Source organism: Oryx dammah, unplaced genomic scaffold (genome assembly GCF_014754425.2).
Source record: "Oryx dammah isolate SB20612 unplaced genomic scaffold, SCBI_Odam_1.1 HiC_scaffold_25, whole genome shotgun sequence".
NCBI classification, from domain to species: Eukaryota; Metazoa; Chordata; class Mammalia; order Artiodactyla; family Bovidae; genus Oryx; species Oryx dammah.
Window position 1 is genome coordinate 28,600,874 of NW_024070209.1, and position 17,729 is coordinate 28,618,602.

The 17,729-nt window shown below is 36.6% G+C and overlaps 1 protein-coding gene across 2 annotated transcripts in view; it reads left to right on the forward strand.

Moving 5' to 3' along the window:
- SOCS5 (suppressor of cytokine signaling 5) overlaps positions 1–16,880 on the forward strand; it is a 73,277-nt gene extending 56,397 nt beyond the window's left edge. For both annotated transcript variants that reach the window (XM_040224746.1, XM_040224745.1), the window contains exon 2: positions 12,663–16,880. In XM_040224746.1, the coding sequence (XP_040080680.1) occupies positions 12,675–14,285 (1,611 nt within the window). In that variant the 5' untranslated portion in view covers positions 12,663–12,674 and the 3' untranslated portion in view covers positions 14,286–16,880. The remainder of the gene's footprint in view (positions 1–12,662) is intronic.
- Positions 16,881–17,729: the final 849 nt, after the last annotated feature.

Sequence of the window (17,729 nt, forward strand, 5' to 3'; positions counted from 1 at the left end):
GGTAGATCTTAAATAACGTGACTCCATTTGTGGAATGCCATACTTATATTTTAAGTTCTGATATTTTAAAAAATCACAGATGGTTGAGGTTAGTTAATGTAGTTGCTTTTAGAGAGAGGAGTCCCTGGGCTGGCTGGAGACAGAGGGTTGCTTATCCTTTTTAACATCTCCCATGAAAGACTCCTTACAACCTTCTTCTGGTTGTTTATTTACATTTTTAACTATTTGAAATACTAATTTTTTTCTAAGAGTTTCTTTGTTTTTGTCTTCCTAAGGATTAAAAAGTGACCACTCAGAATTCTTCCTGGAGAAAGACTCTTTCTATCCCTACAACAACCATCTGGTTACCTTATTTCTCCACGTGATATGGTTTCAGCTGTATCTTTCTGTTCCTAAGTTATAATACTGATAACTGTTGATTTGTTGCTCCTTTTGTGCTGAGATCTTAAAATGTAGAGGAAGAGCCAGACATAGAGTCCCTTGACTTTGCTTCGCTGCTTGAAATCCTGGGATCAGTCTTAAGGCAGGTGTTCTAGAGGGGAGTGAGAGTGAAGGAAGATGCCTTACTTATGTAGCTGTTTCAAGTAGTGTATGCAAATGATGATGAAGATTGAACCTGGGAGAGGGCAGTGGAAAACAGCGGGGAGGCATGACCTATGGGGCTCTCGGGTGGACTGCAGACCACATTTTCCAGCTCACCCTTCCCTAGCGGAAGTATAAAGGCAGTGGTAAGTAGGATGTCTATATTTCTTGCCTTGCAGTTTGAATCTCATACTTCCAAAGCATACAAAATTTAGGGCTTTGCCTAAAGAGTGAAGAAATGACCTACCAGCCCTTTAAGGTCATGTTCATTGTTGCATCTCTTCTGTTTCCACTTATTTGTTTTAACATGTAGATCTTGTATCCTGCAACCCTGCTGGGTTTTCTTTTCCTTTTTTTTTTAGGATTCGTCCAGTTCAGTTCAGTTCAGTCGTGTCCGACTGTTAGCAACCCCATGAATCGCAGCACGCCAGGCCTCCCTGTCCATCACCAACTCCCGGAGTTCACTCAAACTCATGTCCATCGAGTCGGTGATGCCATCCAACCATCTCATCCTCTGTCGTCCTTTTCCTCCTGCCCCCAATCCCTCCCAGCATCAGAGTCTTTTCCAATGAATCAACTCTTTGCATGAGGTGGCCAAAGTATTGGAGTTTCAGCTTCAGCATCAGTCCTTCCAGTGAACACCCAGGACTGATCTCCTTTAGAATGGACTGGTTGGATCTCCTTGCAGTCCAAGGGACTCTTAAGAGTCTTCTCCAACACCACAGTTCAAAAGCATCAATTCTTCGGTGCTCAGCTTTCTTCACAGTCCAACTCTCACATCCATACACGACCACTGGAAAAACCATAGCCTTGACTAGACAGACCTTTGCTGGCAAAGTAATGTCTCTGCTTTTGAATATGCTATCTAGGTTGGTCATAACTTTCCTTCCAAGGAGTAAGCATCTTTTAATTTCATGGCTGTAGGATTCGTTAGGTTTTTCTATGTGGAGAATCATGTCATCTGAAAATGGGCAGTTTTATTTCTTCCTGCCCAATCAATTAACATTTCTTTTTCTTGCTTTATTATGGTGCTTTCACTTCTCTTTTAACCCTAATCTCTTGCTCGGGCCACCAGTGATTTAGAAATCATAGTTGTTAGATTGACCTCTGCCTGGAACACTTGCCTGGGTTGGTGCTTTCTTTATGCAAAGATTTTTCATTACAGATTCAAAATCTTTTAGAATTATGGGCTTGGTTTTTTTTTTTTTCTTGAGTCAGTTTTGAAATTGTATGTTTTTCTAAAAATCTAGCCTTTCTAAAACCCTTTTTAATTTGTTGGCTTAAAATTCCTCATGTTTTACATCTGTTTGCTCCTCCTTTTAACTGTCTTACAGTATGTGTGCCTGTAGTTTCTGACCCCAGGCTGTTACGCTTTCTAAGGTTCTTTAGTCTCTTGCTCTGGCCAGCTTACTTCCTCACAGCACTTCCCTTTAAACCTCTCTGCCGCTGCCACCCTTTTTTCATTTGTAGTTTCCAAACTGCTGTGCACTTCTGCATGTAGTATCAGTAAACATTAAAATGAATATATATTTTTATCATCTTTTCAGATTACTTGTTTTTAATCTTTGATAGGTGAGGTTTTATTTCAATTGTTAGCAAACTAAAGGTTTTTTGATTGTCCTATTTAAAAAAAATAAAATTGTTTGTAACGTGGCAATACGTAAAAGTGAGGTATATTACTTGGAGTTTCTAGTCTATAATTTTAGTCAGAGTGCTTCTCTTGAAATTAGTTTTCGTAAATGGTTAAAAGGTATCCTATTTGTCTTTACTTCTCCCAGTATTGCTCCCAAATATCTTTCTGAAGAATAAACTCATTTCAAGATGTTTAAAATTTCTTTTACTTCGGCCAATTTAAGGATCTAGATAAAAAACCGGAGAAGTTATCCTGATTATGGGGCTTCTTCCTCTCTTTTTACTCATCATTACAAGCTATCAAACTATATGAAGACCATGGATTATCTTCAGGCCTGTAATTTGGCTTAGAAGGAAGTAGTATCCTTTAGTTTATATAATAGTGATAATAGAAGGAAAGTGTTATTTAAAAAATCATTTTATTTTAGTCCTTGGAATCTTTGTATTTCTTGTGACACTGAACTACTGGAGTTACAAAATGGATATCCTTCCTAGAGAAGGAATGCTCCAGATTACAATTGCTCACTTACCGTTGGTAACTAAATATTCTTTGTAAATTATTAGCAGGACCTCAGTGAGCTCATTGTTAAACAGGCCCCAAGCAGCAATGAAGGCTAACCAGTGTAGTAGCTTGATGCACTAAGTTCCTCAACCGAGAGCTGTTTTCCTTTGTAGATATTTGTTTCTAGTTTACTTTTTGGTATTAAGGGAGACTTGTGTGTATGTGTGTTGGGAATAGGGGGTTGGCCCTGTGCTCTAGGAAATGTTACAGGCATTTCTGAGAAGGTACTAAATTGGACTTCCGTGGTGACTTAGTGGTAAATACCTGCCTGCCATTGCAGGAGACTCGGGTTTAATCCCTGGGTCGGGAAGATGCCCTGGAGAAGGAAATGACAACCCACTCCAGTATCCTTGCCTGGGAAATCTCATGGACAGAAGGAGCCTGGCGGGTTACAGTCCATGAGGTCGCAAAAGAGTCAGACATGACTTAGCAACTAAACAGCAACTAGTCGCATCCTGCTTTGATGCTTAGTAAACAGTTTTGCTTTTTGCTGCTATCACCAGCACGTACTTTCTGCTGCCCTGTAGATTGTATAACAGAAGCTACCCTTTCTGAGCCCTTGTTATATATACTCAGCTCTACTTACCTTTATGTCATGTTATCCTCTTAAAAACCCTTGTAAGAGAGGGGTAGTTCTTTCTATTTTTAGATGGAAAGACTGAGACAGATTTCACAGCTGGTGAGTGCTTGAATTTGCTTTTAAGGCTTTCTGAAGTGAAAGCACATGTTCTTTGTGTTCTACCACAGTCTGCCAATAATGCTGGCCAGATAAGAAACATTTCAATGAATAGTATGTTTGTTAGTATATTACATAAGATACTTTCTCCATAGAAAATGTAGCATAACTTACTAGGATTTTATGCCTCCCTAACGTGCAGTATATATATGGTAGAATTTAAATGATGGCAGTGTTATAAACTAAAAAGAAATTTTGAGTCGCCAAAAAAAAATGAATGAGGACTATGTTCCTGGGCCTTGCCTAGTACTGTACAGATTAGCTATGCTTAGTTTAGGTTGTAGATGAGTTATGGCTTCAACTGCTAAGGAATACTGAAATCCCTGTAATATTTCTTAGGAAATAATATAGAGTCTTAAATGATTAATGATAAAACTTTCAGTCTGGTAGATTTTGTACATAGGAAAACACTGACATTTGTGGCATGACCTAGAAGAACTGAAAGGGAGAATTATTTTTAAGAAGAAAGGAAAGCCAAAGGTTCATGCTAGATAGTACTGGTAACAGCCACTGTCTTTTGAGTGTCTCCCGTGAACCAAAGGCTTTACAGATATGGTTTCTAATCCTCACTTCCACCCATGAGTTAGATATTGTTATCCTCATTTTACCAAGAGGGACATTGAGGTTCAGAAATGTGAAGGACTGTTCTTACTCAACCTCCTCCCCCACTCACCCCCTCAGTTGACTATCTCATGCCTATACCCTTTTCACTATGTTGCCCTAAGCAAAGTGCAGGCAGAATCACTACAAGTACTCTGTGTTTAAGAATCTGGGGTTTTGATGGTTTGGAGCACCCTCCTGTATGACACTGGAAATTAGAATTGTGTGAGTAAAATTTAAGAAACATGCAAATTTTAGATACTTTTTTTTTTTTAATCAGAAAAAGAAATACCTCTTAAATTGTCTTTTGGGGGATTTATTAAGGCAGTCTATATAACACTGTGACTCTTAATTTGATTTAATGTCCATTTTTTCTTTTTTTTTAAGATGTGCTATTGTATTTACCTTAATATGCAGAAAGAAATACAAGAAATTACTAAGCTTCATCTCTTGAAATTAAGCATGTGGTTCCAAATGTATATTTTTTTAATTTGTTTAATTGGAGGACAATTACTGGGTTTTGCCATACATCAGCATGAATTGGCCATAGGTGTACATGTGTCCGTCCCCCCGCCCCATCCCCATCCCCGCTACCACCTCCTTCCTCACCCATCCCTCTAGGTTGTCCCAGAGCACCAGCTTTGGGTGCCCTGCTTCATGCATTGAACTTGCACTGGTCATCTTTTTACGTATGGTAATGTATATCCAAACATATTCTTAATTGATCTTATATTTGAAAGTAGTATTCTAGAAAAGAAGTGAAATTTAGTCATATATTGATAGATCCATTAGTTATAATAATATCAGAACATTTCTGAGTGGTATACAAGCCTACAGAAAGAATCATGACTTTCATAGTAGGTAGGCATAGAATAGAGACACCACTCACTCACAGTAGGCCTGTGGATACACCTTTTGCTCTGGGTTCCTTTGGTCAGTGTTGTTTCACACGTTGCACTTAAAATGGAACAAGCTAGTGGTTTTCTTCTGAGTGCTGGCTTTGTCACATTTTAATATCAGTTCCATCCTTTAATGGACCATTTTGATAAATCACCAAATTGCATATAGAAAAAAAATCTCCCAAATGTTAATATGCTATTGTCTAAATCATCTGTAATTTTCAGTTTTGAATCTACCAAAGAGTTATGAGAGGCTTTTATTTTCCTAGTGGCTTTTAAAATAGTGTTTATTAATTCCCATTGTGGTCAAACTGTGGCTGTATAATTTTAAAACTTTTATTGTGCAGTGTATTGTGTACAGGAAAGACTGTAAAATTGTAAGTGAAGTCTAAAAAATATTTAATAAATAAAACCATTGTAGCCATTACCCAACCAAAGAAATAGAAAATTAATAGTGCTTTAGAAACGCCCTAAGTGCTTCTTACTAACTCTGTATCCCTCGCCACAAACGTAACCATTTACCTGCTTTTTATATTCTTACTAGATATGTATGCCTATCTCAACAACATATTTTGGACTTTAACAGATAAATTGATTCATAATGTATATATCTTATGTATCATATCTTTCTCTAAGCATTGTCTTTGAGTTTCATAGTATAGATGCAAGTGGGTTATCACTCCTGCTTGTCTAGTAATCCATCATATGGATATACACTCGTGGACTGATGAGGTTTCACTAGGATGTCTCAGTGACAGCCTCAACTGCAGTGTTTCCTAAACTGAGTTTATTAACTCTCTTCAACCTCCCACGTGCCAAAACTGCTGTATTGACTGTGTTTTCTATTTCTGAAATAGCATTTCTTTCCACCCATTTACCCAAGCCAGAAACTCGTTTTTGACACCTTTCTCTTCCTCTTTCACCACGTCAAGGCAATCATTAATCCTGTAGTTTTGCCTTCTGATCGTTTCAAATCTGTGTCTCCACTGTTACCAGCCTAGTAGAGTCCCTACCTGCACCTTTGAGGTGGTCTTTGTGCAGCATCAGCATCCTTTCCTGTTCTCTTTCTGTGGATCACCGCCCTGCCTCTTCAGCTGCTTCTTGGCCCTCATTCCCTTCACTTGCTAGTCTCTGTTAGCTTCAGCCATTGTTCACGCCATGCTCCTTCCTGCTCCACGGCCTTTGCAAATGCTGCTTCCTCTGCCTGTGGAACACTGTCCTAGGATTCTACAACAGTGTGGAACACTGTTCATTCTCACGCATCCTTCCTGACAGGATTCTGAAATATCACCTCCTCAGAGAGAAGTCTTCCTTACCATCCCTGAGTCTAGCTCATGACTCCCTGTTATCATTAGGCCTTTGTACCACTCCCACCTGGCATGACTATAAAATTGATTAACTGGTTATTAAGGAAGATCTTTCCTTTGATTCAGTCAGGGACCAGTAGTCTACAAAGTCTATTAAAGCAAGAAATCATTAAAAGGGGTGCATGCCTTAAGTATTTTACTCTCAGAACATGACTCTGTGTTCATTTGTCAGGCTTTTTATTAAGGGACAAAGGCCTTTTCTTTGAGAATAGGTCCATTAGTTGCCAGTTCCATATTCTTTATCTTTTAGAAACTATACTCATAATATTAATATATCATTTAAGATTTATAGTTTGGGTTTTTTAAGTAGCATAAGAATTTAGACTTTTCTGATGCATTCTGATCTTAGAATCCTTGTATATTTTTGTAGCATTTTTTCTAATTTTTGAAACTATTTTCTTGCCTGTACCTAATTCAGCAACAGAAGTATCTCCCTTTTATTGAGTATATCAAAAGTTATTCAACTCAGTGTTCACATTCCCCCATATTTTGTTAGGTTAATTAACAATTAAATCACCTAATTACAATAATAAGTATAAATGACATGAACAGATCTAGAACTCAGTAAAACTCAGCTGGTGGGAAGAAGTCTGAGTATACTAAGTCAGAGGATTCCACATGTACATGCTCTACTATATTAATATACTATGTACAGTATAATACTGTAACTGAATTATATGACCACTTATTACCCACAAAACAGCAGTTTTATATGGTTGAATATAATATTAAATAACAGTGTAAAAGATATGTAGGCATACAGTTGGATAATGTAGATGATGTCACAGACTATAAAGTATGTTAAAAATATTTAAAAATAATTTTCTAAAATACCCCAGTGGTTCTCAGATTCTTTAAAGGGACTAAAGCTATGACAGCCATGCATCCCTGGATTTCTGGATCAGTCTTTAATATTAAACACTGTACTTTTTTTTTAAGTTGTTGAAATGTCGCCAAAATATCAATCAAAAATGGAATCTCCTAAACTGCATCTTGTACTCGACTTTGGCACAGAAACACTTCAGTCAGTCCTTGTGTCCCAGTCTTTGTACTGTAACTAAAGAGGTTTCTACTGAAAAGGCATTATGATTAGTAGTCTAGATAGATTAAACAGTTCAGGAGCGGTTTCATTGGGTCACATGTTTCCTCTCTGCCCACTTTGGCATGCCATGTAGTCTTAAAATTTGTTGAATTTATTTCTGATGAAGTATGGATTCAGTTCCACTGGAATGAACTTCTGTGGAGTTCAGTGACTTTGTTTTGTGGAAATTTTGTAATAGATACTACTTGGCATTAAGAGAGCCATTGACTACATACAGTCTTTACTTTGTTAATATATATAAATTTTTTAGTAATGGAATTTGACCTCTCATTTTTCATAATTCTGATTTATAGCTTATCCTGTTAATTATCACTTTTCAACAAAAGCTCTTTAACTTACTACAGTATTATAGAATGAATTTAAATTATGATTGTCCTTCAGGGAAGGAATGACTTTTTAGAATTTTGCTTTGGATAGGTTTAAAGATAACTCTGCCGGTACAGAAATGTGAAAGATTGTTAATGGATGATTTCAATCTAGAATCAATACAATCGAAATTTAACACTTTTTCATAAAAAAGCCCTGTGTAACTTTATATGAAATCATAAAGTAATAGAGTTGTAATTTAGTTCTTAAATGGTTTCAGTTGTATTTCCAAAAATTTAACCAGAAAAACAAAAGAGCCTCAAAATTGACATTGTAAATATTAAGATAGTTGATATGTCTTTCTGATTCTTATATGGACTCTTCTGTGAATCACTATTGGGATTTTCTTCCCACTATTACAGCTACCACATAGCATTCCCCACATCAAGAAAAAATCCATTTTCTGTCCCCAAGGAGTATGGAAGCATACTAGTCTTTTAAGTTAGGATATTTTGTCACAATGGAATCTAGCAGCAGCCTTCCACATTAGGAACAGAGAGATCACTAAATTTCATGCCCTGTCTGTGAAACTGAACCAGAGGTTTAGTGTTAGAAACTGCCTGCTGCCACCTGGCCTGTTATGCAGCTTGTTCATACAGCTTACAAAGAGCTGTATATGAGAATCAGTGGTTTTAAGGTTGGTCACTTTCTAAAATGAATGGTTATTTTTTTAGTTATAATTTGCTTATCAAAGAAGTATCTTAAGATAGCTACAAAACGTATCTTATAAACATGGAGATGAGAGATTTCTGTACTTTTTTAATATTACTCTTGTAGTTTCTGCGGTGGTATGGCTTATTATCTGACATATACTAGACCAAGGTCAACAAACTTTTTCTGTAAAAAGCCAGATAGAAAATACTTTAGACTTTGTAGGCTACATGTGATCTTGTTGAATGTTCTTTCTGGGCTTTCTGTTTTGTTTTTTTTTTAATCCCTTTAAAAATGTAGAAACCATTCTTAGCTTGAGTCTATACAGAAGCAGGCCACAGGCCAGATTTCCTCCTTGGGCTATAGCCTGCTGACCCCTGCTCTAGATCAGTGCTGTCCAGTAGAAATATAATTTGAACCATATATGTAATTAAAAATTTTCTAGTGGCCACATTTAAAAAATAAGCAGATGAAATGAATTCTACTACAATATTTTACCAGTTATATCCAAACTTGTTATTTCAATATGTGGCACTAACCACATTTCAGGGACTCAGTAACCACATGTGCCAGACAGCACAGTTCCACACCAGAGCTGTGCAAAGTATGGACCATGAACTGGTGTCAGCCTAGAGTTTGTTACCAGTGTTTGACAGATTAAGTGTAGAAATTAAAAACAAGCATTTAAAATAGTTTATAGTAATTTAACAGTTACTTTATATCTGTTCAATTAGTAAGAAACTTGGCACTTATATTTCATGTCTTTTTTACATTTCATTTTTAAAGCAATTTTATTATATTTTACAAAAGAATCAGTCTATGAAATTAAAAAGAAACTGCTTTCACTAGAGATAATTTAAGAGGCCCCTTCAGTGCTTCTGCACCCAGTTTATGCTGCTGGCTCAAAAACTTGAGGAACCAGTTACCTCTGGTGGTAAGGGTAGAGTATGGAGCTGAAAACAGAACAGTGAGCAGTCTGTGTCAGTCTGCCGTGAGTCTTTCACCCTGAGCAGCCTGGAAGTGACTGTTCTTTTACCTTGGATAAAACTAGAGGTCAGAGCTGGGAGGAGTCTAAGAAATTTAGTCGTAACTGAAGCTGGGATATCTTTTGGAAATAAGCGCCACTTTTAAAAAACAGAGACTAAGTGAAAGTGAGAATATTGAAGTTAAGACCTCACAACTTGCCTTCCCTGTACTCAGAGCATGGCAGTCAGGTGTGTATGCCCCACACAGGAGACTGGAGCCTTTCTTTCCGGGATGAACAGCCAGGAGACAAAGCTTACAGATAGTAGCTTTTGAGGATTCCCTAATAAAAAACCAGCTCATTGTCTCATCACCTTGTAATAAAGCCAACCAGTCAGCAAGCACCACCCCGCTGTCCCCCATCTGCCCCCTCCTCCCCACCCTCCCAGCGAACAGAGCTTCTGATCTGTGTGTCGGTGCTAATGCCTCATCAAGACACTTAGAGAAAGCCTCTGAAGTCAAAAACAAAGGCCTAAAGATCCAAGGAGAAAAAACTATATACTTAGAAGAAACAGATACAAATATTTAAAATGTTAAAAGAAGAAAAAAGGAAAACAACGTTTTAAAACTTTGTATCCTTAGAGAAATGAGGTATTATATCCAGGAAGCTGGAACAGGATGCTATTAAAAAGAACATTCAGAGAACAAGAAAATTTGTCTTGAAAATTAAAACTGTAATACAAAGAACTGTAACCCCACTAGAACTGTTGGATAGTGATGTCAAAGAAATCTACCAGTAGAAAATGAAAAGACAGTATTAAAAAGGAGATATATGATAATCAGAAGATGAATCTAAGTGGTGTAGTGTCTAATGAACTTTAAGGAGGGAGGGAGGGAAGATGATGGAGTAAAAAGAAATTGAAAGGGCCTGGCACAATGAGTGTGAAAAAGGTCCCACACTATGGATAAAGTGTGGATAAAGAAGCTGCAATGTTTCACAAAATAAAAACAGGTCACATGCAGAAGACTGGGAACTGGTATAACATTAGACTTTTCAACAGCCAAACTGAAGCCATTAGAATAGTAGAATAAGGCCCTCAAAATTGTGAGGGTGAATTATTTCCATCCTAGAATGTTATCAATTGATATGAACACATTATCTAGAAACAGTGAGGAAAATAGCAGCAGAAACAGCTTAACAAAATTCAAAGTAACTCTCCTTGACCCCTGGGAGTGGCAATCAAGAATGGAGTGTATCAGGCAGTACTCCTTTTTGATATAAGCCTTTTAGTAGTGTTTGACCTTTGAAACTGTGAATGTATGAATTAGGTAAAAATAAAAAGCAACTTTAAGAAATGAGACGGAAGCCAGGCTAAAAGGGGCTAGGATATTGGAAGAGTACATCTACAAATTCTAGAGACAACAAAAATGGAGCGGGAATTAGTCCTAAAAATAGTAGGGTCAAAAGTGAAATCTTAATATATAAAGAATAAGTGATAAAAACAAAACGTGCAAATGGTGTAAGACTCAAAAAATGCTTACAAAAGATTTTCTTTGCAAGGAGGAGGAAGCAAAATGTTCTGACAGAGTTTGATAGATTTAACAGTCCCATCTAACATTTTATTGGAACATATACCACCTATCATGCAAATTTCTATGTACTTAACAGTATGCTTTTAATAAAGAGGACTCTCACCATACATTTTATGATTTCAGAGACATTAATTATCTATGTTGGCATTGTCATTATTCCAAGAGCACTGTTAGTTCAAGACCTTTTCTGTAGGAAACTAAAGGGAAGATACATAATTCTTCTTAAGAAAGTTTATTTCTCTTGCTCCTAGTCAGCTTCTTGAAAATGGAAGTATTTCTGACAAAGAGATTTAGTCAGTTATGGAAAGATCAGCTCTAATGACTCTTAGCACTGTTAAAACTCAGTTTTCCAATACTGATTCTGAACTATGCAGAATAGTACACAATGAGATAGTAAATAAACATGAACGAAAAATTCAGGGGAAAATGTGCCATAAATATTAAATGTCAAAATAGAAGAAGAAAAAGATTCTGCTGTCATATTGTGATAAAACTGGTTGAAGTTTAAGTTTAGGCTTTTCTATTTCATCTAATGTTGATTTTTAGGTTACTAAATGAGACAGTCATATAAGTCATAGTCATACAATAATTGTAAAATGCCATGAACTGCTTTAGATTTTTTTTTAAGGAGCAAGAATAAAAAACCCAAACTGCACAGTTTTTGGTTTTTAATTACTATAGTATCCTAACTTTTTTTTCTATTACTCTGTTACTTTCAAGTTTTTCCAGGATTAAGAATCGAGACTCTTACCTTCTATTTAAACACTGTATTATCTTTCTTTTTTCCTGTTTTCTGTTACACTCAAACTACTTCAAAATCACAGAAAAAAATTATGTCATAGGGTGAGGAGGGCAGATTAGGAATTTTTACAAGTGATTGAACTGTAAGGCTTAGATTGCTAGTGAGTGGAGTAGAGTTAGTTGGTAAGTGAAATTAGATGACTGCTTAAAGGTTTTTTTAATTAATTTTGATGTATTACACAAATGTGGTCCTGATTATCACTTTTAAGAAGTTGAATGAAGATGTGTTTCAACAATGCAAAACATATTTTCCCTTTATAATACTTGAGGCAGTACCTAAATTATTCAAAGTGAGGAGACAGAAACCAATAATGGCCTGATGACTCAGTGGCAAAGAATCCACCTGTAATGCAGGAGATATATGTTTGATTCCTGGAGATCCCATGGATCAGGAAGATCCCTGGAAAAGGAAATGGCAACCCATTCCAGTATTCTTTCCTGGGAAATCCCATGGACAGAGGAGCCTGGTGGCCTGCAGTCCATAGGGTTGCAAAGTGTTGGACACAACTTAGTGATTACCAACAACACATATGAAAAAGCCACCAGAGTTTAATTAAAAGGGTTTGTTTCCTTTCCTCTGAGTTCTGTATTCTATTTGAAGGGAAGTAGAAAGCAAGGACTTGCTTGAATAATGGTGCCACAGTAGGGTCTCATAACCCTTATCACAATAATGGGGTGATGTAATGTAAATTTCTGACCAGAACCACTGATGTTTCCCATGAGAAAAAGAGGGGTGGATACTTACTGCCTTTTTTGTTTTCACACACTCCTTTGATTAACTTATTTTCTTCTATTTTTTTGTCTTTAGGTCTTATAATCAATGGATAAAGTGGGGAAAATGTGGAATAACTTCAAGTACAGATGTCAGAATCTCTTCAGTCACGAGGGAGGAAACCGTAGTGAAAATGTGGATATGAACTCCAACAGATGTTTGTCTGTCAAAGAGAAGAACATCAGTTTAGGAGACTCAGCTCCTCAGCAGCAAAGCAGTCCCTTAAGAGAAAACGTTGCCTTACAACTAGGGTTAAGCCCTTCAAAGAATTCTTCAAGGAGAAACCAAAACTGTGCCGCTGAAATTCCTCAGATTGTTGAAATAAGCATTGAAAAGGATAATGACTCATGTGTCACCCCAGGAACAAGACTCGCAAGAAGAGATTCCTACTCTCGACATGCTCCTTGGGGTGGGAAGAAGAAACATTCCTGTTCTACAAAGACACAGAGTTCCCTGGATACGGATAAAAAGTTTGGTAGAACTCGAAGTGGACTTCAAAGGCGAGAGCGGCGGTACGGCGTCAGCTCTGTGCACGACATGGACAGCGTGTCCAGCAGGACTGTAGGAAGTCGTTCTCTGAGACAGAGGTTGCAGGATACTGTGGGCTGGTGTTTTCCCATGAGAACTTACAGCAAGCAGTCAAAGCCCCTATTTTCTAATAAAAGAAAGATACATCTTTCTGAATTAATGCTTGAGAAATGCCCTTTTCCTGCTGGCTCAGATTTGGCCCAAAAATGGCATTTGATTAAGCAGCATACGGCCCCTGTGAGCCCACATTCAACATTTTTTGATACATTTGATCCATCCTTGGTTTCTACAGAAGATGAAGAAGATCGGCTTCGAGAGAGAAGGCGGCTTAGTATTGAAGAAGGGGTAGACCCCCCTCCCAACGCACAAATACATACATTCGAAGCCACTGCACAGGTTAACCCGTTATATAAACTGGGACCAAAGTTAGCTCCTGGAATGACTGAAGTAAATGGGGACAGTTCTGCAATTCCACAAGCTAATTGTGACTCAGAAGAGGACACAACCACGCTGTGTTTGCAGTCACGGAGGCAGAAGCAACGTCAGGTATCTGGAGACAGCCATGCCCACGTTAGCAGACAGGGAGCCTGGAAAGTCCACACGCAGATTGATTACATACACTGCCTCGTGCCGGACTTACTCCAGATCACAGGTAATCCCTGTTACTGGGGAGTGATGGACCGCTACGAAGCAGAAGCCCTTCTGGAAGGGAAACCTGAAGGTACATTTTTGCTCAGGGACTCTGCACAAGAGGACTACCTCTTCTCTGTGAGCTTCCGTCGCTACAACAGGTCCCTGCATGCCCGAATTGAACAGTGGAATCACAACTTTAGTTTTGATGCCCATGACCCATGTGTGTTTCACTCCTCCACTGTAACAGGACTTCTGGAACATTACAAAGACCCCAGCTCTTGCATGTTTTTTGAACCGTTGCTTACAATATCACTCAACAGGACTTTCCCTTTTAGCCTGCAGTACATCTGCCGTGCAGTCATCTGCAGATGCACAACGTATGATGGAATTGATGGGCTCCCTTTACCATCGATGTTACAGGATTTTTTAAAAGAGTATCATTATAAACAGAAAGTTAGAGTTCGCTGGCTAGAACGAGAACCAGTCAAAGCAAAGTAAACCCTCCTGTCCCCAAAGGGCATTAACTAGATCTGCTTTTACGTGCATTGGGCAGTATACCTATAGCAAGCACACATATCAGTGTTAGGTTTTCCCAGTACAGTATGTAAGCTTAGTGTTAGTGTCTGTCAGGCGCAATCTGCTGTTACTTTTACTCAGTAAATGTGGTGCCTATTGAGACAACAGGGGATAGAGCTACAGGTATTCAGTAAGACTGCAAAAACACTCTGCCGATTTAGCTGACAGTTTGGTTTTTAACGGCTGTAGTAATAACTGAGTGAAGCAACTCTGGGGCATTTGCTATGAAGAATTCTATTTCTTACTGAAGAACAAATTATTAATATTGAATGAGTATTGAACAGTATGACTAATGTTTGAAATTATTATTTTTTCTAAGATTTTTCTATAACCTTCCAAAAGTAGTGATGTTTATAGTTACTGTAAGTCAAGTTTGGAAGTCCAAAAAAATAAAGACTGCCTTCCTTTTAGGGGGGAAAAAAAAAAAGCAATTTTCTGGCCACAAGGGCATAGTGCAGTTCACGTAAGTGTTGATATAGTTTATAGTCAGTCTCCTTTTCTCTTCTGCAAAAGGTACTGTTAAGTAAACCAGGTTTTCTAAGTAGTAGTTCTTAAAATTTCAGACTTATAAAAAGTTGGTAGTAGAATTTATTTAAGGTCTTAGGTATTCATTTTTTAATGAGTGCTTTAACTTAAAACGCATTGGAAATAGCTGCTGCAAGGTAGGCCTGCGTGTGATTTTTTTTAAGTTGACATGTGCAGTCGATTTGCTGGATCATTAAAGTTGGATCTTTTTCTATGCCCATGATGAGTTTGTGAACCATGAAGAAAGTGAGACGAGAAGATACCTAGACAAGTCAGATGAAACTAACTACAGTGGTTGCTGGTCGTTGAAATTATTGTTAAACTGTAACTCATAATTTGGATGGCAGTGTTTATCTCTTTGTTGTAAACTCTCATAGCTGAATTGCTTAAGTACAAGTTATAGAATTTCAGTGCACTTAATTTTTAATGGAAAATCTGAAACCTAAATTGCTGATTTAAAAGGTACTGTACAACCATTGTATCTGTAAATAACTTTACTTAGCACCTTTTTGTCACTTAGAATAGTATGCAATACTACTTGAGTGAGCTATTTTGGACGTAATACCAAGTTCTAGTGTTTGCTTCTTAGTATTGAACTGAATTTACAGTCCGTCTTAGACATTTTGCACTAAAGTAGTCAAATACGTTCTTGTGTCTTTCTGTTAACGTGCTCTGTACCACTGGTGAGTGCTCCCTAGTTTCCTTACCTGCTGCTACAGAAAGTTATTTTACATCCCAATGGCTATTGCCAAGGCCACAAAAAAGAAAAGCTATATTTGTATGCAACACTAACCCTTTGACTGCTAATGTATGTTTCTGCTTGCTGTGCCTTGTTACGGCTGCTTTTTTGTGCTAATAAAGTATGTTTGGTGTTCTCCTTGTATATCTGCTGTTTTATACATTTGCAACAATTTCTCTTGTAAATGGAATGGTTTGGGGTTTTTAAATAAGCATTACCTGGCAACCTACTATAGTTGATGCAGAATTACTGAACAGTCTAATATTGACTTATTCCAAGTAAGCTAATTCTAAATTTAATTCTGTACATCTTTCCAATCATACTCACATATACTGTGGAACAGTATCTCTGAAAATTACTGTATAGTTTAGGTTATAACAGAAAATGAACAGAGAAATACTGACTAAACCTATTGATTTCTCTGCTTATAAGTGAAAGATTGAAACTATCAATGACATGTTATAGTAAATGAATATCTGTAGCCTCCTGCATCAGAGGCAAGTTAAATGAAGTCTTGTGAATTAATAACATAGCACCATTTATTGGTTTGGGGACCATTTTAATTAATAATAAATGCCCAAAATGTAGAAACTTTAACCAAAGACTTGTCCATTTTAAAGCAAAATGGGGATTGAAGGGACTTATAATTCCTGTCATTTCTAATAGAAGTCCCTGAAGAACAAATACCAAAGTGTTTGAGAACGTCATCCAAACCTACTTTAAAGCATTATGTGCAATTAAGTTGTTATGACATAATTACATTGCATAATTGTTGGGTCCGTTTTCTTGAACTTATAATGTACCTGAAAAATAAACCTCTTGGGGAAATAAAGAGTTCATACTGATTATTGGAGAAAGACTATATATGCAAGCAAGATCTTGTTTTAAAGAGGTAACTTGAAACTCCAAGAAAGCACTTGATGTTTTATATGCTTGTAGGAAATTGATGTTTTAATTGTAGTTTTATAGAAAGTATTAATGCTTTTATGTATTTCAGAAATGTCTTATGTTAAATGGAAATTGTTTTAAATGTGTAAATATTTGAGTTTATGTAAGCATGTATACACTGTGCTAAAAGTCACTTATGTTTCAGTTTGTGTGTAATATTCATATGCAACTTTTGGTTTAAATTTTTTTCTTAAAAAAATTAGTGGCTTACATTTTAAAAAAAGAAAAATCACCAGCATGAAACTGCACCTAAGTCTATATTCACTGTGTCTTTCTCTGAATCCCCCTGTAGTCTGTCAACTAAATTTATGTTTTCATGGTTTTTTTCAAGTGCATTTTAATACAAACTAGGAAATTCTTTAGAAGTTTAGAGACTTCATATAGAAGTAATTATAATTAACCCAAAGAAAGATTGCTCTGGTTCATATACATTCTCATTAAGTTCATTATCCATTCATTCATATTCTCTATATACATATACACATACATACATATGTGTTTATGATGTTAATATTACTTTCAACATTAATATTGACATCTGATTCAAAATAATTTAAAGGCTTTATATATATATGTGTGTATGTATATATGTATATGTATATATATATATACACACACTCTATCCTTGTACCATTCAGATTTGATTATCTGCACCTGAAGTTTAGACTTATAACCATAATCTTATTTGTAATACCTTGTAAAGAGAAAGCATTCATTAGAATTTTCTTTACTGGCTAAACATAGTAAAGATTCTTTGAAGAAACAGCTTGGTTTAAATATAGTTATTAAGAGTCATAATTAAATTTATTTCTTAAACAAAAGTTGAGCCCAAATAATCACACTTCACAAACTGATGTGTGTTCTTATGGTCCATGAGAAGATTTATATAAGATTTATAGTGGCTTGAGCCATAAAAATTGATACTTGAATTCTAAGACTCATTTTGACAAAATTCAGAGTTTATGAACATTTTAATTTGACATTTTGACCTTGTTGCTGTTCATTTTCATCCTAAGTTTTCTCTTGCTCCATATCACTAAATATTAGTTTGGTAAGTTTTACTGAGATTGGCCTTAGATCCCTTATTTTTATAACAAAGAAAGCTATAAACTTGCTTTTTGGTAGTGACAAAGAGTCTGGATGAGTCAGAACTC